Here is a 21,774-nt window from a genome sequence, read left to right on the forward strand (position 1 = left end):
CGACGGGACAAAACATCATTATGAAAAAAAGGCTATGGAAGTGCTGGGCAGAACATTTCAAATCCACAAATAGAGAGAAAGTGAAAAGAAGGAAATTGGAACGAAGAGAGTAGAGACGATACAGAGAGAGAGAATAATTCACAAATTCAAGTCAAGGCTTTCAATGTATTAACCAGATTAGCCGACCCCGTCACTAGCACTGCGGCACGCAAAATGCTACCCAGTGCAGGGCTACAACATTTGGATTATCTTTTTTTTTTTTATCCATTAGGGGTCCAAAAAGAACAAAGGTACAAAATAATCCGCCACCTTTAGCTTTGATCCAATTAGACAGAAGACTTGACTCAACACATTTATAAACCAGCACATTTTGCACATGCAATTGTAGGACAATGAAACAAACTGCACAGCAATCGCCCCTAAAAATGCTTGTCTCTCAAATAAACACGAGTGAGAACGGGGGGGGGGGGAGAAAGAAAAGCGTCAGCAGACAGCCTTGATCTTGACGAATGACTGGACTGACTGACAATCAGTCGCACAGCAATAAAAAATGCCTATGTTGTTTGTTGTTGTTGTTTTTACTACTGTAGAATGTCCAGAACAAGGAAAGGCTGAAATGTGCTTGGAATGGTAATAGATGACTTTACCTTGCAGTTGCTCAATAAGGGTCATCGCCATCCTGGAACCCTGGGCATCAAACACCACATGACCCTGAAGGAGAAAAAAAAACAGAAAAGTGCTACATCAAGTCAGAAATCTACTGTCGTCCATGTAGACTTATTGAATGAGGCAATGCATAGATTACACATGTGTAATTTACTGTGCAGTGTTCTTCAATACTGTCCTGGGGCAAATAGGATATGCAGGCTTTTGCTCCAACCCAACACACCATATTCAACTAACCATGGGCTTGATGATAAGTATAGTAGTTGAATCGGGTGTGTTAACCCTCCAACCAGGGTTGGACTACCTGGACTTGTATAATAAGAAACACTCATTTGCGTTTTCCATTGCAAAAGGTTTTCAAACATTTTGTGCCCTAATGAACATGGCCCTAGTATATTCTACTGGAGGACCCATCCTCCTGTACTCACAGACACGCCTTCAAATGAGCTGGTGTTGAGGGCGCGGTAGATCTCTGCTGTGATGTCATGGTTGTTATAGTTGAAGTCTTCCAGCCTGCGACCTTTGGCCTTCAGAGGGGCCACAGTCTTGTTGAGGGCCAGGGCCAGGGCCCAGACAGCGTCGTAGGCCAGAGGGGCCTCCTGGAAGCCCCCCGTCTCTTCCGGGTTCTTACCCCCCAGCCGGTTCATCAACGCCCCCAGGAACTCCTGAGAGGTCTGATTGGACCAGACATAGGGAAGGGGAGGAGTTGATAATTGAGGGTCACCATTCGTGTGGCTTTCAATCTGAACTATTGTCCATCAAACTCATTAGTATGACATTTATATAATTCAAATCACTATATTAGTTGCATTAGGGTCAACTTAGATTTAGGCAATACTAGAGCCTCAAGCACTGTGTAATGTTTACGTATTACTAGCCTTTGAACTCAAAAAGTAGTGTACTTAGCTCGGGGCCAAGACAGCTTTTACGCCAGCTTTTTGGGGCTAACCAATCACAGAGTTCCATTGTCACCTAAGTTGAATATTTACTAGGGATAGCCCTGGATCAGGGACATTTATTTCATATATATTTCTAAATATGTGTCTCTGCCCTGGGCTAAGAACATGCGGTGTGGAAAAGCCTAAAGGGCCCCTAGAGTGTACTATTGCAGAAGCATATCAAGCCTCCGCTCTGCAGGTAGAGGAAGGTATATGAAACTAATCAACAGCTAAGCTGGCAGCGTGTGAAATTGAAGGGATGATGACCAGATGGAGAACACATGTTGCTCACCAGGTTGGAATGCGGATCATAATCAATAACATTACATGGACTTGGGGGACCTGATCCTGGATCAGTATGAGATCCGGCCCCGATGTTCTCACCAGGTTAGAGGCTCCGCGGACGGTCTCGGGGTTGAGCATGACGATCTCCGTGGTAACGTGGCCCTCCACCGCCTCTGTCATGTTCTCGATGGTGCAGTTGATGGACGGGTCTTTGATCTTGAACCAGTTATCAGCATACCAGCCAATCAGAAACCAGACATATTTCTTCCCATACAGTTTCTCCTTAAATACCTGGAGGATAGAGGGAGAGAGTTGGAGGAAGAGAGAGAGAGGGGGGAGAGAAAGTGAAAGAGAGATAAAATAGGAAAAAAGAGAAGGGCAGAGAGAGAGAGAGAGAAACATTTGGAAAATAGACAGAAAAGAAGAAGATGAAACACTTAATTGTCTGTTAAATAATTCTTAATTACACAGAAATATTATTTGCTTCTCAAGGCTACATCATCACCACAGTACAAATGAGAATTCATTCAATCAAAATTGTAATTTGTTCAGATAGAGGTTCAAGATACAATAGAGGTCAATAGCTATAAATAGCTCGATGATTTAATAGCCCGACGATTTAAAGATTTAAAACACTCACCTCGCAAAACACTTTCCTGGCTTCCGTCTCATAGAAGAGCCCCACGATTATTCTGGCATCCTGACGCTATTCAATGACAGCAAGCGCAATGATTTAAGCCGCCGTAATGAAAATACATTCACATAGCTCAATAATAATGATACAAGCCTTTACACTTTGACTATTCCAATTCTATGGTACAACTCTGCTAGCTAGCTATCGCGGCACTTCACAGGCTGGCAGTTGGCTGTGCTAATTAGCCTTCTGCATTCATTTCCTGTATTAAATCACCTCACTTCGCTAACAGGCGCAACTGTGAGCAGGGGAGAGCAACAGCAGTCCCCCATTGAATATTTCATCAAAGCACCTTGAGGTTCTTGACAGCGACAGCCGGGTCGGTGAGGAAGCTCTGTCTCACACTGATCTCAATCCCAGCCTCCTTCACCCTCTGCTCCAGATCATCCAGAGTCTATATGAGAGAAGAAGAGAGAGGGGTAGATAGAAACAGAGAAGGAAGGGAGAACAGAGAAGGAAAGACGAACGAGAGAAGGGATGGGGAAGATAGAAAGAGAGAAGGGAGGGGTAGAGATTGAAAGAAAGATGGAAGGGGTGAGAAAAGGAGAGAGGAAAGGCACAAGAAATGTGAGTGTAAAATAGGAAAGAGATAATAAAGGACAGTAGGAGAGAAAGAGAAAGAACATTTGAGAGAGAGAGAGAGAGAGGTGGGAAAAGAGAGAAAAAGAGTGGCAGAAAGAAGGGGAGAAGATAAAGAGGAATAGACGTAGGGAAAGAGAGAGGAAAGAGGAGAGATAGAGAAAAGTAAAGATCAAGGAAGCGGGAGATCATTAACTTCCGTTAAAGGATAGAACCCAAGAGTCACATTATCCACCCGGTTGCTCAGAGAGATGTATCGCCTGATCAATATTTCTCACCACCAATATTCCAACAAATTACTTTGGAAATCCACAATCAATCATGGGATTGAATACTTAAAAGACTATCATACCACATATAAGTCACACGTACGCACACACCCACTCCCACACACTCATTTGCTCATTAAGATGTGGGAGAGTCACTGAAGAGGGGGCTGTGTAAGAAAGATGTGTAAGAAAGGGAGACAGAGAGAGATACAGAGACAGAGCGGTAGAAAGAGAGCGAGAGAAAGAGCCATAGAGAGAAGAGATAGACGGAGAGAGTGTACTGACCGAAGTGAAGACCTCTGTGGTCTGCTGGATGGTAGCGATCTTGGTCCACTTCCACTTCTGGAAGAGGCGTACCCTGGTGGGGTTGTGGAGGGTGGCCGAGGGGTGGGTGCGGAAGAAGGTGGGGAAACGGTTCCTGTTGGACAAGGCTGGAGAGCTGGAGCCATAGGACAACTGAGAAAGAGCGCGAGGGAGATAGGGAGGGAGATAAACATGTATTTTCTTAAATTCTACAACTATCAAAACACTACACAGCCAGGCAATATACAGTATTCATGTATTCCGTACCAATGCAACTTATTGCACTGATTTCAGTTGAATTAAGAGGCGAAGGGGGTCTCATGTTCTACATCTATCATGACTTTGGTTTCGGTGTTCAGAGCATCGGCACCCTGACATCAGGGAATGAGAGAAGAAGAAGGACGAGACCTGATGATAAACATCAAACATTATGTACAATATCGAGTCCCACCGTTAACAAATCTCCTGGTGTATTTAGACATAGTGGAGCCATCAATACATGGACAGCAGACAATACAGCTAGTGACATGTAGAGTAGAATAGAGTTTTCCAGCTCACAATTGGGTGCAGTCAGGGGGATGATGGTATCAGCCTGTGGAAAACAGCTCCAACATCAGGGGTGACACACACACACACACACACACGGGAGAATGAAATAGAAGGAAATGGAGCAAAGCGGCGGGGCACAGAGAGGCTCATAATACACCACTTTGCAGGAAGCAGAAGAGAAGTACTACCATGTGCTTTTTGTTCACGACCTGAAACAAACACTAGCCTCAAAATGAGTTGGTTCAGGGTCGTGTTCATTATGCCCCAAATGGACTAAAACTGGGAGGGATTAACTGGATTTGTCCAATAAGAAAGACACATTTATGTTTTCCGTTGCTGAATGTTTTAAAATGTTTCACAGGATGTGCCGGTATGAACTTTTTTCTTATATTGGGTCAATGGGATTGGCTTTAAATGTAGACTGAGTTGCTACGCTAGGCTTTGGGAGATGCGAATACAGCCTACAATTGGAGCACCAAGAAGTCCCTTGATTCTGGTCTGTTTGATCCTTGGCTCTCTGATAGGCTTGTTTGACATGCAGAGAGTTACTCCTCCTAAGGGCTGAGCAGGGACAGAAATAAGTGTGTAGAGATTGGTGGTGGTGTTCACACACTCACTAAAGAGCCTGAACCCTTTGTGTGTGTGTGGGGGGGGGGGGGGGGGGGGGGGTCGACAGCTAGAGTGGGAACAAGGAGGCTGAGAGGAAGAGAACAGAGGAAATCAAGCAGACAGGCCCAAGGCACTGGTTGCTGGCAAGTGGAGGGAGTAAAGAGGAGATTGGAAAAGCTAAAAGAGATAGAGTGTTTAATGAAGGAGAGAGATGGATAGATAGGGAGATTTAATTTGTTCTCTATTAATTAGTTGGCTAAAAAGGTTGACTTAAGTTTAAGGTTGATTATGAGATTACGAGAGAAAGAAAGAGAGAGAGAGAGATAGAGAGAGGGAGAGAGGCAGAGAGAGAGAGAGAGAGAGAGAGAGAGAGGGAGAGAGGCAGAGAGAGAGAGAGAGATAGAGAGGGAGAGAGGCAGAGAGAGAGAGAGAGAGAGAGAGGGAGAGAGGCAGAGAGAAAGAGGGAGAGAGAGAGAGAGAGAGAGAGAGAGAGAGAGAGAGAGAGAGAGAGAGAGGCAGAGAGAAAGAGAGGGAGAGAGAGAGAGAGAGAGAGAGAGAGAGAGAGAGAGAGAGAGAGGGAGAGAGAGAGGGAGAGAGGCAGAGAGAAAGAGAGGAAGAAAGAGAGGGAGAGAGGCAGAGAGAAAGAGAGGAAGAGAGAGAGGGAGAGAGGCAGAGAGAAAGAGAGGGAGAGAGAGCAAGAGAGAGACATATAGAGCATGGGACACACACACAATAGCTACCCACCACTATGAGGTTCCACATGCGAGCAGCCTCTGCTACCAGTGTGGATACGGAGCTGCAGCCGGGCATCAGGACAGTCTTGATGGGCTCTGTGTAGAGCAGATCATAGAGCAACTTGGTGGACTCACCCGGGTCACACTGAGAGAGAGAGAGTGAGAGAGAGGGGGAGAGGGGAAAAATGGAGGGAGGAGGAGATGGAGGGAAATAAAAGGGGAGATAGATGTGAGGAGAGAGGGGGAGATGGAGAAAGGGAGGGAGGAAAAAGAGGAGGAAGATTAGGAGAGATAGGGGGGGAGGAGAAGAAGAGGGGAGGGGTGAGAGATGTGGGAGAGTAAGTGAGGGGGTGGGTAGAGAACAGGGGTAGAGAGAGATGGAGAGAAGGGTGGGGAGAAGAAAGAAGATGATCAGAAACAGAAAGAGAAGAACAGAACAGTGATCGATATTCACCCTTATTGAGCGTCAGTATAAAAGTGGAAAAAGATGGCCACAGAGAGAGTTAAATCGACCAAGCTGTCCAAAAAGAGATGGGAAGAAAATGTAAATGTACAAGGAGAGAAGGAGATATCACAAACAAAGCACATTCAAAAGCTCAAATGAATGTAAAATAAGCTTGAGGTGGACAAATTATCCACCACAGGCCTGTCAACAAGGTTTTGAATAAGCCATCCCCATTCCAGTCCTCAGTAGGGCCAGATCTAAATCAGCCTGACACGTTTAATGGTGATTTACTGTGGAGGGGGAGAGAGAGGAGACAGAACTCCCATGCATTGCAGTTGAGTGTCACAAGCAATCCGGTTGTGGAAAACTATGACTTAACAACGGACATTATGGGCCCTGATTTGTGTGTTGGTTTGTCTGTTCCCGAGATGGAAATAGCGCACTCAAGATGCAAATGTGTTGGATGCAAAAATGGCCTGTTGATTTCAAGGGTGGTTGTTTGACTGTTAAAAACGTTGTTGTCTAATGCTACTGTCACTAGATTGTAGGATGTGATCTAGATATCATGACACCACCAAGTCCAATTGATCACACCGGAAGAGAAAGTGGCGTTTTGCTATCCTGTCACATCTGATAACATGTCAGGCGGTCATAACCTTTTCTCTGCCCCAGAGAACTCCTGGAGATGCCTGCCCTTACAACAACAAAAAATAGATGTCAAATTTGCAGTTTGACATGTAAAATAGCCGTCTTCACATGTTGAGCTTAAATTTCACGTGAAACCATATTTACACGTGATTTAAATGTCGGAGTTCACATGTTAACACCACCTTTTCACATGTGAGGAGAATAACATGTTTTCATGTTATTGCAGTTTGTTATCATGTTTGTTTCATGTTATTTCATGTTTCATGTTATTGTAGTTTGTTGTTTGACATGTGAAAAACATTCCAACGTGAAAATCACATTTGCTGTTTCACATGTAAGAAAACCACGTGTGAAAAACATGTAGAAATCACATTTTCATTTTCATATTTGAAAATATTTTAACATTTAACATTCCACATCTAAAGAGACAATCTAATTTGCAGTTTCACATGTAAGAATACTCCACATTTACTCCAATGTTTGTAAGCAAAGTAAATGTAGCCTAAAAACATAGTTAAAACTATAATTTTGATATAAAGGTTGGTCAGTACTTGCATCCATAGCATGGTCTATGGATATAAGAGTGGTTGCATTTCTCCAGCTCCATCCCTCAGCTGTTTACAAAAACTGTGGCAAGGAGAAAACTTTGTTAATGTTTCAATAAAGGACTGCCACTTTAAACACTTCTAATTGAATAACAGCATTGTTATATGGTGCAATCCTCTAGTGCAGGGGTAAGCAACCCTGTTCCTGGAGTGCTGCAGGTGCTGCAGGATTTTGTCCCAACTAGGCACCACACATAACCAACTGAGCTAATTGATCAGTTCAGTGATTGCCTACATTCAACACACCTCGTCTTCCAGGTTGGTTTAATGAAAAACATGAAGCGCCTGCGGCCCTCCAGGACTGGGGTTTCCTTACCCTGCTCTAGTGAGTGAGCTACATTTGTGCCATTAATATGAAGCAAAACTTCTGTAGTCCAGAACAACATTCTTAGTGTTCTAAACAAAAATAATGATATTGAATGCAAAACATAAACCCAAAACTAATGATAGCAAAACAAAATCATTTTTAAATGCGGGAGCCAATGAATTGTAAGTTAATGCAAAACAAAAATTATGATAATGCAATTAAATAAAATGCCTCCCTCTTCCCTGCAATTTTCCCTGTCTTTGGTTATGTTACCCTGGTCTTTGCTTTTCCTGTCTTTTTTCCAGTTGCAAATTTTGACAAATCCATTACAGCTACTTTACTGCTGTTTGGCCTCTGAAGCTAAGCAGGGTCCGTTCCTGGATGGGAGACCAGATGTAGCTGGAAGTGGTGAAAAATGAACATGTGAAAAAGAATGTCACGTGGGAGAAAAAATGGACATGTGAAACTTCACACATGTCTGAAAACCATGTCTTTTTTTTGTAAGGGTGGTATGTATAACCCTCCCTTTTTCCACAAACACACATGCACTGTCCGTGGTGCTGAAACGATGCAACCCAATATTAGCGTCGGAGTTAGCATTACTGCGATAATACTCCAGCATCCAATCTATCCACCCATGAGACTTTGATGAGAAACCAATCTCACAGAAAGAGTAGGAGAAGAAGCCACATATGCTGATCTGCTTTATTCTCTTGAATTGCATTTCACATTGAATAATATAAAAGAAGTGTGAATATATAAGAGGACCAGTGGGATCTTATGTCTTATCTCAAGTCACTGTGAATTTCTAAATCTCCTCCCAGTAATTAAATCTGGAGTACCACGTGAGTCATGGCGTTAAATGGTGCATACATGATTTTGATACACACGTGTGTGCGGGCATGCGTGTGGACCATGTGGACATATTAATCATTTTGGTCCCTGATTGAGTCCTATTATGTTCCAGCCGCCAATTAAAGGGGGAAGTGCGAGATTTGTTTATTTTATTTAAGACTTATTTTACCAGGTAAGTTGACTGAGAACACACTCTCATTTACAGCAACAACCTGGGGGATAGTTACAGGAGAGAGGAGGGGGGATGAACGAGCCAACAAGAAGCTGGGGATGATTAGGTGGCCATAATGGTGTGAGGGCCAGATTGGGTATTTAGCCAGGACACCGGGGTTAACACCCCTACTCTTACGATAAGTGCCATGGGATCTATAGTGACCACAGAGAGTCAGGACACCCGTTTAACGTCCCATCCGAAAGACGGCGCCTCTACACAGAGAGCACCTCATCACACCATTTCTCTACCTCTGTCTCCCTCCACCACAGTAAATAATTGATCAAAGTTATCAATCTCTGCTTTGATATAACCATGGCAACGGTCTAGAGAGGGTGAGTGGTGTGTCTGTGTATAGATCTCAATGTGCTGTAAACAGTCTAATGTTCTCTCCCTATCCTACCACACAAGCAAACAAGCAGCGATCTACCCATGTAGATAGATAAAGAGATATGCTGCATAACAAATAAATGGTGTAAGTGTTGAAATTCATCTACAGTAAAGTCTTCTTAATATTTCAGTATTCAGTGTCTAATTATGTCATGGTATATTTGACAAGTCATCTTTTCCCAAGGCAAACAGATCGCACTTTAAAAGCTTCACTTGAACTATTGTGACCTTTAAATGAACACATTCTATTATTGAACATCATTATACATTCAAGCCAAGACCACTGTATGAGCATTTCTTCTTATTTGATATCCCAACCCCAGATATTATAAAGCAATTAAGAAGACAAGCAATTGGATGATGTTGATTCTTATTTCTAAATCTCATGCTCACAACAGAGTGTGAGTTATGATTGCCTGTGTTCTATTTGGTACTTGACCAAAAAAAGATGCTGATTGGATAACAACTTACAGTAAAAAAAGTATCCGTATTTAATTCCATCTCCCATAATTTCACTCATAAACTGTTCATGAATATTTCAGCCTGGTGTGAAGCGTTCACAGTCCACTGATCGTCAAAGTGATCATCAAACCCAACTGTAATTAGCAATAACTGTACACTAGCACGCACTTGCAGGTTACTTTCAAGAAAATGTCACTGTCTGACGTGTGACATTGATTTTGTTCTAGTCCTGTATTGGTCTGTCACAAAGGTGTAAATCTATTGGTTTGTCAAAACAAAAATAGAACCATAAATCAACCAATGGGTGAGATTAATCCCATAAATTCCAGAATTCTAGATTTTAGAATATATTGTATTCTATGGCCAGTACCATTGATTCACAGAGCTGTTTCAAGTTAAATAATATGTATAGTCAGTATATTTGATATGTCCACAGCCTAACTGTATGTTCTGTATATGATTTTCAAACCCTGAATCTCAACACGCATACATCTACCATATCTATTCATCCAAATTCTTATCTAATTGAAAGGAGAAAAATAAGAAGCCTGTTTGTTTCAATGGTAACTGTGTTGCCATGCCAACTTTCCTCTCCTCCCCGCTCTTCCCTCTTCTTTACAATGGGATTCCATTGCAGAGCCTTTTACACCAATCGGAACAAAGTGAGCACCGCTCCCTAACCAGTCACAGCACAGTTAACTGTTTCATGCCTGTGTGCTGTATGCCCGGGTGTAGTGGAGGCATCTGTCCTGTAGTATGATTGATATGGAAACCCAGTGGGAAGGATGGCTGTGTGTTAAAGCTAATGATGAAGTGGGAGGCAAAAACTGGGCCAGAAACAGTGGGAGACATATAGACGCGTAGTGAGTGAAGAGTGCTGACATTTGAAAATGCCTATATGATGAATGATTGATGGGAAACAAGCAGGGGGTGTTTTGTTCATTTAATAACATAAATATTTGGCTCTATCATTTCCAGGTTAGTAACTGGTGCTTCGTGGTCAACTAGTAGTCAAATGGGACAGTGACGGTCAGCTAGTGGTCAAATGGGAGAGTGACGGTCAGTGACAGTCAGCTAGTGGTCAAATGGGACAGTGACAGTCAGCTATATGTGACATCTTATGCCGAGGAGACCTCTGCAGTGGCATTCTGTCCACTGAAGAAATGTCCCCTGTGCTTTGACACATAGACATTGGTCTTGACACATAGACATTGGTCTTGACACATAGACATTGGTCTTGACACATAGACATTGGTCTTGACACATAGACATTGGTCTTGACATATAGACATTGGTCTTGACACATAGACAAGACATTGGTCTTGACACAGACATTGTTCTTGACACAGACATTGGTCTTGACACAGACATTGGTCTTGACATATAGACATTGGTCTTGACACATAGACATTGGTCTTGACACATAGACATTGGTCTTGACACATAGACATTGGTCTTGACAGAGACATTGGTCTTGACACATAGACAAGACATTGGTCTTGACACATAGACAAGACATTGGTCTTGACACATAGACATTGGTCTTGACACATAGACATTGGTCTTGACACATAGACATGGGTCTTGACACATAGACATCGGTCTTGACACATAGACATTGGTCTTGACATATAGACATTGGTCTTGACACAGACATTGGTCTTGACACAGACATTGGTCTTGACACATAGACATTGGTCTTGACACATAGACATTGGTCTTGACACATAGACATGGGTCTTGACACATAGACATGGGTCTTGACACATAGACATGGGTCTTGACACATAGACATTGGTCTTGACACATAGACATTGGTCTTGACACACAGACATTGGTCTTGACATACAGACATTGGTCTTTTTTATTTTTAAGACACATAACCTCCTAGCAGCCAGCTGATGCTTTGTGGTTGTCCAGTTTCATCGTGAAAGTTCCCTTTTTCCTATACCTGCACTGACGCTGAATTGCAGCAAGCCAATATCAGTGTCTGACTTGGCATTAGTTTAGTTTATCGTCCACCACCACTGAAATCGGGGAGGGGACTGTGGATCGGTCTCTGTCCATTCGTACATTAGCCACACGATTTTGACGACATTTTGGCCAATGATGCATCTTGCCATAGAGATCCAGCAATTACAAAATGACACTGATTGGCCTAAAGCTGGAGATATGGTAATTAACTGAAATGTGTTAGTTGGGAGTGATATCTCAATTGGCCCAAGGGGGGCGCTGCATTGTTTGTGGGGGATGACATGTTTACCGTTGCCTTGTTTAATTTTTAAAAAATATAATTGGCAACTGTGCAACAATTCTAAAAGGTGTAATATAATATGGCTTTTGACTCCCTTGACAATATTAAATAAGTATGCTGCTGAGTTGTGACATTACTGCACCCACCTGCTACAAAGGCAATGCATTCAAAGGAGTAGGCCTATGCCTGCTGGAAATCAATAATCATGTTGGCAAGTTTTAACAATGTATAGACATGTAAAGAAGAAAGGCTGTAACTGAAATAGAAATGAAGTGTTCATGTATTTCATATATCATATATATAAATTACATTTCAACTGGTCTAGAGCCGTGTATAAAACCAAGATAATAAAACGTTATCTTCTGCTTATGTGACTTCCACTTTTTAAACACAACAATGGATCTATTTGATCCAACATCTACTCACCATACTGTCATAGTATATCAACTCCAGTTCGTAATCCGGCAGAATATCCGTCCGGTTGTTCACCAGATCCAAAGCCATCTGCGCAGAGGGGAGACATGCTTGGCCGCCCGGCCAACCGCCGCTCATTGGGAAGAGAGCTCCGATGTAGAGTTTCTTCTTGCCTAAGGATGGGCACGGCCAGGAGAGGAAAAGTAAGGTGAGCGATGCTCGAAGTGCAATATGGCCGGACGCGACACTCGATAATTGCCGCAGACTTTTTCCAATTGCCGCCATGGTCAGGTAAATTGAATTGGAGCAATATCCGAATGTTGCAGTGGAGTTGGGTTCGTATTAGAATAATAGGAGATTGTGTTGTAATTAAAGTTTAGAGAGCCTTGAGGTGAATTTGCAATGAATCGCAATAGCATTTCATTGAAGAACTTTGTGCTCTCCAAAAAGTGGATTCACTTGGTCTCCTCGCTAACAGACAGTTTAAGATTGTTAGTCAACAATAAGAAATTGCCTAGCTCGCCTGCTCTTTTTATTATTTCAGTTGACTAATCGTTTCGACTGATAATTTGTCAGTGCAGAGGCGGATGATATACAACGCAAATAGTTAATGTTTTTTATCGACATTGAATGTTGGGTTTATAAATAGGGTATAACTTGTTTGGAAACCACGTTTGCCTCTTTTTGTCGTTCAGCAGGCAGAGTTCAATAATTCCAAAACCTAAGATGAAGTGTCCAATTAATTGGGTCCAGCAAATAAGTTGAAAGGTTTTCTTCAAGTGCTGTAAAAGCTAATGAGGCAGGATAGTTTCCCCTTCCGTCGCGATGGAGAATATTAGACAGACATTAAAATAATTCTAGTTCGTTATTTCTAATGATTCATAATCGCCATGATTTTGCACCGAAAGGTATGCGTGCGCGACGGCAGAAAACGAGCTCCGGGTTGCGAATAACGTTTGAATTGTTCTTATTCTCTGGTTAATAAAAGCAAATCGCACTATGCGTAATTTCAGGATTTTAAAATAATCTGTCCGTGCAACGACACGTATTTCCAATGGTAGAGGATTAAACGGAATGAGACGCGAAAAGTACATCATCCACTGCAGCAGAGGCTATGAGTGTGTGTGTGTGTGTGTGTGTGTGTGTGTGCGTGTGCATGCGTGTATGAGCGAGGACAACACTGATGATATTTGCTAGTCGGTGAATGTGTAGAGACATCGAGAGAGCAAGTGGGGGGGGGGGGCACTGTAAACTGCAGTGCCTATTTACCAACTTTTGAATTGTGTGTGTGTGTGTGTGTGTGTGTGCGCGCGCGCGCGCGCGCCTATTTACCAATTTTTGAATTGTGTGTGTGTGTGCGTGTATATGCGTGCGTGCGCAACACCTAGATTCTACAATCAAAGAAGTTTGCAGCACCTAGTTTCTACAATCAAATAATATTGGCAAACTCTCGGTATCTGTCACTCTCTAATTTATCTTTTGCTAGCAATTGATTATTCAAATCAATATATAATGACTATGTTAACTTTACCTGGGAAAATAGAGGATAAACTGATAGAAATCAAATGTTGGAATATCAAATCAACATAGACTTTAGATTGACAGTGAGCCAAATCGATTCTCAACCACAACAATGCCTCACTTGCTTCTCAGTTCTGTCTCAATAACCAATGAAAGGACATTCATTCACACGCCCACAAGCCAATAGAAAGAAAGACAATTAAATGCCTCAAGGGCTATTTTGAGAAATCAGCAAAAGCAGTGGACATGTCATTGCATCAATCTCCCGGCTCTCCTTTTCCCTTCATCTAAGCTGACCTGGAGTCAGTCTGTGTGATGTATAGCCAAGGGCTGCTACTGTACAGGCTACAGCATACCTGCTGTTTGAAACGTCTGTCCACTTTAAAGCCTCCTCTCATTGCCCTTTAATCGGCCAATGCAGCACTGTCCGCGTCCCAAATGCCTCCCTATTCCCTATGAAATAGAGCTCTGGTCAAAAGTAGTGTACTATAAATAATAGGGTGCAATTTGGGATGCAGCCCACCGTTTCACTGTCAGCTCTGAGACAGGGCTCTCATACCCCCAGTAGGCCAATATCCATAACAGAATTAGAACCAGCTATAATAGAATGATAGAATTAGTCAGTAATGCTCCCCTCCCATGACTCCACCTCTTCCACGGCTCAAATGTAACACCTGACTCATTGGCAACAGCTACTGGCACTCTGGGGACAAGAGATTAAAGCCAATGCTATACATGCATTCCACCTTTGCTGAACAATTAGGCTGGCTTTAGGTTCTCTATGTAATATCACTGTAGAAATACTCATATTGTGCACATTGGGATAGATTGTGTGATGGAGAAATAGCCACCTTCCTTACTCCACCTCAATACGATTACAGTGGAGTGGACTTACTACTGAATTGCATCTGAATACAGTAATAGTCAATAGCAGACCCAAAGCTACTAACTGTTATTCAGTATACTTGGCACAGGTGGCAATTCAACTCACAGCCCTTGTGTTGCCACTCAGCACCATGCATGTTCCAACCTCTAACCCGCTGAGCCATCTGTAGCCCACAATGACGTAGTACTCCTCTCTCTCTCTCCCTTTCCCCCCTCCCTCCCCCCCCCCCCCCCCTCTCTCTCTCTCCTGTCTGAACTTTGCAGCATGCCATGTATTATTCACACCTGATATTTAAATGTGATTCCATTACGCGGCCTTCTATATGCCAGCAAACACTGAACAGCACATAATGGGGTCGACATTTGACATGACAAGAGCACTGTGCAAAAAAAACCCGGTTTGAATAGACGGTATGGCAAATAATACAATGCTAGTTCCAAATACTGCAACTCTCAATTGGATTGCGTGCATGGTAGAGTTTACTTAAAGGGGCAATCTGCAATTCAAACAAAAACAAAATCAAAGTGGTCACCTCGCCACTGGTTTTGGTAAATATGAGGGATGGGGCTGGAGAAATGTAACCACTTTCAAATTCATAGACAGAGCTATGAATGCAGGGACTGACTATCTATGATAGTACGATCATAGTTTTATGTTTTTAAGCTATACAGTGTTTGTTTACAGTTGTATTGTTTATAAATATTGGAGTAAAACAAGATTATACTGTATTTTGGGTTCTGATGTGGTATGACCTTTATAAGTGATATTCTTCAATAATCAATATAATACACGTCCTGTATAAATCCAAAAGTGGATGTAGCAACTACAGATTGCCCCTTTAACTCTGGTTAAATAATCTCCTCCTTATAAGGCACATCGTTGAAGCAAAGCTTCAAATTAAATCACGCTGCAGATTGTAATTTTACGGTGCAGATTGTTTTTGTACAGATCTATGCTCGTATGTGTGACTAAAATGTCGCCCACAGCCTTAGAAGCAAAACACTGTCGCAACACCTCTCCCAGAGCTATCTATTATATCAGCTGTATCAGTGGTGGAATCCAGTGTTGTACAGGCATCCCTATTCTGGTTAACCTATAAGAACACAGGGCTTAAGATCACAGAAGAGAGATTTTTCTGACTTCCTCTGACTGCTGCTAACACCCCCCCCCCCCCCACACACACACACACACACACACCCACCCACACACACACACCTCCACACACACACCCACCCCCACAAACACACACACACCTCCACACACACCTCCCCACAAACACACACACCTCCACACACACCTACACACACACCACAAAGACACAGACAGGCCTGGGCATTAATCTTTACCCAGCTAAGAAGACTGTAAGTGGGTGTTGATACCACACTGAGTGAAAAGTAGAATGAAGAGAGAGAGAGAGAATGAGAGAGAGAGTGAATGAGAGAGAAAAGGAGAGAGTAAGTCTGGTTCACATTTCATGGAGATTTTGGAAGAAAATGTGCTTTCTATGCACTGATAGGACAGGTTGGCGGAGGAGAAGACTAAGTTGAAATGAGTGCGTAATGTTGTTGTTAATGGTTGATAATAATCATGAAAATATTATTAGTGAAAATCTGAGTGAAAATCTGAGTTTTCTGAGTATCTTACGACAGGCATAACAGGTAGCCTCTTTAAGGAAGCAATAATCTTTAACAAAACTGACAAACAAATAATCATCTTGTCAACGCCACAAGGACAACAATTTAACTATAGCATACTGTGTGTCATTTCTACTCCTAGTGGTTAGAGTGTTGGGCCAGTAACAGGAAGGTTGCTGGATCAAATCCCTGAGCTGACGAGATAAAAATCTGTCTTTCTGCCTCTGAGCAAGGCAGTTAACCCAATGTTCCCCGGGCGCCGAATACATGGATGTCGATTAAGGCAGCCCCCCGCACCTCTTTGGTTCAGAGGGGTTGGGTTAAATGTGGAAGACACATTTCAGTTGAATACATTCATTTGGAAAAATAACTAGGTACCCCCCTTTCCCTAATTCTAATCAGTTTAAATCCTTCACCAGCAGAATTACTGGTCAGCATAAGGCACCCTGCTCAGAAATGATGTACTACTGCCCTCTTGTGCTTAACAGAAGCATTACAACTTTTTTGCACCATTTGTTTCACTGAGCTTTGACATTTACAGACAACCCAACCAAAACCAATCTCTCTTACCTTTGTAGTTTCTGTCATCTATGGCAAGCAAATAGAAAAGGCAAAATTACATTTGTTAATAGTCAAAATGATTTGGTGACTGCTAGTGTATGTAAATGCAACACTATCACTGTGTGATGTTTGTAAATTGTTTCATTCTTCATGGATTGATGCACTATACGTGTTACTCACTACACATGTACAGTACTCCATGCTCCTTAAATTAACATCAGTATGTGGGCTACTTTTACTGTATTGTCTGTATACCCTGTGGAAGTGACGGCCACTTCCGCTTTTCTTTTCTTTTTTTGATTTATTTCACCGTTATTTAACCAGGTAGGCCAGTTGAGAACAAGTGCTCATTTACAACTGCGACCTGGCCAAGATAAAGCAAAGCAGTGCGACAAAAAACAACAACACAGAGTTACATGTGGGATAAACAAAAGTACAGTCAATAACACAATAGAAAAATCTATGTACTGTGTGTGCAAATGGAGTAAGGAGGTAAGGCAATAAAAAGGCCAATAGTAGCGAAGTAATTACAATTTAGAAAATGAACACTGGAGTGATAGATGTGCAAGTAGAAGTACTGGTGTGCAAAAGAGCAAAAATAAGTAAATAAAAACAATATGGGGATGAGGTAGGCAGTTGGATGAGCAATTTACAGATGGGCAATTTACAGATGGGCTGTGTACAGCTGCAGCGATCGGTAAGCTGCTTTGACAGCTGACACTTCAAATTAGTGAGGGAGATATGTCTCCAACTTCAGCGATTTTTGAAATTCGTTCCAGTCATTGGCAGCAGAGAACTGGAAGGAAAGGCAGCCAAAGGAGGTGTTGGCTTTGGGGATGACCAGTGAACTATACCTGCTGGAGCAAGTGCTACGGGTGGGTGTTGTTATGGTGACCAGTGAGCTGAGATAAGGCTTGGCTTCACCTAGCCAATACTTATAGATGACCTGGAGCCAGTGGGTTGACGAATATGTAGAGAAGGTCAGCCGACGAGAGCATACAGGTCGCAGTGGTGGGTAGTATATGGAGCTTTGGTGACAAAACAGATGGCACTGTGATAGACTGCATCCAGTTTGTTGAGTAGAGTGTTGGAGGCTATATTGTAAATGATATCGCCCAAGTCGAGGATCGGTAGGATAGTCCGTTTTACGAGGGTATGTTTGGCAGCGTGAGTAAAGGAGGCTTTGTTTTGCGAAATAGGAAATGTTGCGAAATAGGCCGATTCTAGATTTAATTTTGGAATGGAGATGCTTAATATGGGTCTGGAAGGAGAGTTTACAGTCTAACCAGACACCTAGGTATTTATAGTTGTCCACATATTCTAAGTCAGAACTGTCCAGAGTAGTGATGCTAGTCGGGCAGGCGGGTGCGGGCAGAGATCGGTTGAAGAGCATGCATTTAGTTTTACTAGCGTTTAAGAGCAGTTGGAGGCCACAGAAGGAGTGTTGTATGGCTTTGACGCTTGTTTAGAGGTTTGTTAACACAGTATCCAAAGAAGGGCCAGATGTATACAGAATGGTGTCGTCTGCGTAGAGGTGGATCAAGGAATCACCCGCAGCACGAGCAACATCTTTGATATGTGCAGAGAAATGAGACGGCCTGAGAATTGAACACTGTGGTATCCCAATAGAGACTGCCAGAGGTGCGGACAACAGGCCCTCCGATTTGACACACTGAACTCTATCTGAGAAGTAGTTGGTGAACCAGGCCAGGCAGTCTTTTGAGAAACCAAGTCTGCCGATAAGAATACAGTGATTGACAGAGTCAAAAGCCTTGGCCAGGTCTTGTATCGATGGCGATTATGATATCATTTAGTACCTTGAGTGTGGCTGAGGTGCACCCGTGACCAGCTTGGAAACCGGATTGCACAGCAGAGAAGGTACGGTGGGATTAGAAATGGTCAGTGATCTGTTTATTAACTTGGCTTTCGAAGACTTTAGAAAGGCAGGGCAGGATGGATATAGGTCTGTAACAGTTTGGGTCTAGAGTGTCACCCCCTTTGAAGAGGGGGATGACCACGGCACCTTTCTAATCTTTAGGGATCTCAGTCGACACGAAAGAGAGGTTGAACAGACTAGTCAAAGGGGTTGCAACACTGGCGGCAGATAATTTTAGAAAGAGAGGGGCCAGATTCTATAACCAAGCTGATTTGTACGGGTCCACGTTTTGCAGCTCATGTCCCAAAATCTCTTGAATGGGCTTCAAGATTATATCATAAAATTCAGGAAAACGCGGTCATTTAATATATATACACTTCCAGTCAAAAGTTTTGGCACACCGACTCATTCTCTATTTTCTACAATGTAGAATAATAGTGAAGACATCAAAATGATGAAATAACACATATGGAATCATGTTTTAACCAAAAAAGTGTTAAACAAATCAAAATATATTTTATATTTGAGATTCTTCAAAGTAGCCACCCTTTGCCTTGATGACAGCTTTGCACACTCTTGGCGATAAGGACGATAAGAACCAGTTAGTTACAGGCCGTCTAATGTTTTATATCTCAGATTACCGTTTTTTTTTTGCCAGCCAGTACTTTTTGAAAATGAAAACAATATATAAAATAAATGGAGACCTGCAAGCTTTCGAAATAGAGAAATATACAGCTGATTGGTGGGAGATGTAGTTCATGTGTGTAGTTCAAATGAGATGGTTGTAAATTCTCAGCTTCGTGCTTCTTCTTCGGCGTCAAATATGTTGAAGTAAATTCATACCAAAATACATATACATTTGAACAAAACATTCTTAGCCTACAAAACGAGAACACAGATGTAAAATTGATGTCACTTTCATTGGGTATTACACAATCATTCACAATTATGATATAAAATATGGCTTGTGTCCACCAGGTGGCAGTACTACAACTCCCTGTTTAAGACAAGTGCACAGAACGGGGGTGAATGTCAATTGGATTTCTTGGATTTCTTGGATTTCTCGCATCCTCCCTTCTTGTCTCCTTCTCAGAATGAGGAGAGGAACCGAGGTGAGGAACCTCTGCTCTTCTCCGCCGTTGTGTTTTGAGAAGGAGGCAAGGAGAGAGGATGCGAGGAGTCAAGGAAATACAATTGACATTAATCCAAAGAAGCTGAATACTTATCATTTCTACCTATACACACCTATGATTTGCACACAAAACAAAGCATATACACCATTGTAGAATACATGCATGGACAAACAACTATAATGACAATATATCAATGTACACTGAGTGTACAAAACACTAGGAACACCTGCTGTTTCCGTGACATAGACTGACCAGGTGAATCCAGGTGAAAGCTATGATCCCTTATTGATGTCACTTGTTAAATCCACTTCAATCAGTGTAGGTGAAGGGGAGTCAGGTTAAAGAAGGATTTTTAAGCCTTGAGACAATTGAGACATGGATTGTGTGTGTGTGCCATTCAATGGGTGAATGAGCAAGACAAAATATTTAAGTGCCTTTGAACGGGGTATAGCAGTAGGTGCCAGGCGCACCAGTTTAAGTGTGTCAAGAACTTCAACGCTGCTGGGTTTTTCACTCTCAACAGTTTGTATCAACATTGGTCCACCACCCAAAGGACACCCAGCCAAAATGGCCCAGCATCCCTATGGAACACTTTCAACACCTTGTAGAGTCCATATCACGACAAAATGAGGCTGTTCTGAGAGAAAAAAGGGTGCAACTCAATATTAGGAAGATGTTCCTAATGTTTTGTACACTCAGCGTATATTGGTTTGTCTATGTATGTTTCCATGGAGTATATGTGTTGTTTTTCCATTTCAAAGCTAAACCAAAGCATTTAATATCAACACCAACATCACAAATTAATAACAGGAAAAGATTGGGATTCTATTCCGCACTTACAGAGGCAGACAGGTTTGGGTGAGTCCCATTTGCCCAGCTTGGTGCAGTGTGTGATGTTCCTGCCCTCCAGCATGAAGCCAGCATGGCAGCTGTAGTGCAGCACGGTGCCCTCCACCGGTGGCCCAGGGGGCTTCAGCGCCACCCTCCCATTCTCCAGGGACGTCCACACACGAGGGCACAGCAGCACTGGGAGAGAGATGGGCAGAGTAGTGGGAGGAAGGTTAGCGGGAATGACAGCAGTCATATTTACAAGACATGTACTAACTGCCAGTGTGTTTCTGCTCTCTTGCCAACTCCTTATGGAACATATATGGCATGACAATTCTACAAGGAGTTGGCAAGAGAGCAGAAAACAGATTAGCACCCAGGCTACTATGGTACCAGTGTTCATTTTGGCAGCTTTTTTCTATTTAGTTTTAGTTTTCAAAAATATTTTAGTCACATTTTAGTAATTTCCTTCTTCGTTAGTTTTAGTTATTATCAGTTGACCCAAAAAAATTGGACAATTTTTGTTTCGTTTTAGTCACATTCATTTTAGTCTGTGCATTTTTTTCCCAATTAAATAATTAATACCACATGGCCAAAGTGCTCGTCGAACATCTCATTACAAAATCATGGGCATTAATGTGGAGTTGGTACCCCCTTTGCTGCTATAACAGCCTCCACTTTTCTGGGAAGGCTTTCCACTAGATGTTGGAACATTGCTGCGGGGACTTGCTTCCATTCAGCCGCAGGAGCATTATTGAGGTCGGGCACTGAATTTGAGCGATTAGGCCTGGCTTGCAGTCGGCGTTCCAATTCATCCCTTAAAGGTGTTCGATGGGGTTGAGATCAGGGCTCTGTGCAGGCTAATCAAGTTCTTCTACATCAGTCTCGACAAACCATTTCTGTATGGACCTCACTTTGTGCGCAGGGGGTATTGTCATGCTGAAACAGGAAAGGGCCTTCCCCAAACTGTTGCCACAAAGTTGGAAGCATAGAATTATCTAGAATGTCATTGTATGCTGTAGCGTTCAGATTTTCCTTCCCTGGAACTAAGGGGTTTAGCCCAAACCATGAAAAACAGCCCGAGACCATTATTCCTCCTGCACCAAACTTTAAAGTTG

At 42.6% G+C, this 21,774-nt stretch overlaps 1 protein-coding gene across 1 annotated transcript in view; it reads right to left on the bottom strand.

Moving 5' to 3' along the window:
- The window catches only part of LOC109909189 (gamma-aminobutyric acid type B receptor subunit 1-like), a 45,335-nt gene that overhangs the window by 14,676 nt on the left and 8,885 nt on the right, over positions 1-21,774 (bottom strand). Inside the window, exons 5-14 of the mRNA XM_031790487.1 lie at positions 20,669-20,854; positions 16,829-16,846; positions 12,230-12,390; positions 5,637-5,771; positions 3,717-3,887; positions 2,876-2,977; positions 2,530-2,595; positions 1,989-2,180; positions 1,095-1,340; positions 648-711 (exon numbers count right to left, since the gene is read on the bottom strand). Coding sequence (XP_031646347.1) covers positions 648-711; positions 1,095-1,340; positions 1,989-2,180; positions 2,530-2,595; positions 2,876-2,977; positions 3,717-3,887; positions 5,637-5,771; positions 12,230-12,390; positions 16,829-16,846; positions 20,669-20,854 — 1,341 coding nt within the window. The remainder of the gene's footprint in view (positions 1-647; positions 712-1,094; positions 1,341-1,988; positions 2,181-2,529; positions 2,596-2,875; positions 2,978-3,716; positions 3,888-5,636; positions 5,772-12,229; positions 12,391-16,828; positions 16,847-20,668; positions 20,855-21,774) is intronic.

This window comes from Oncorhynchus kisutch, linkage group LG2, assembly GCF_002021735.2.
Source record: "Oncorhynchus kisutch isolate 150728-3 linkage group LG2, Okis_V2, whole genome shotgun sequence".
NCBI lineage: Eukaryota > Metazoa > Chordata > Actinopteri > Salmoniformes > Salmonidae > Oncorhynchus > Oncorhynchus kisutch.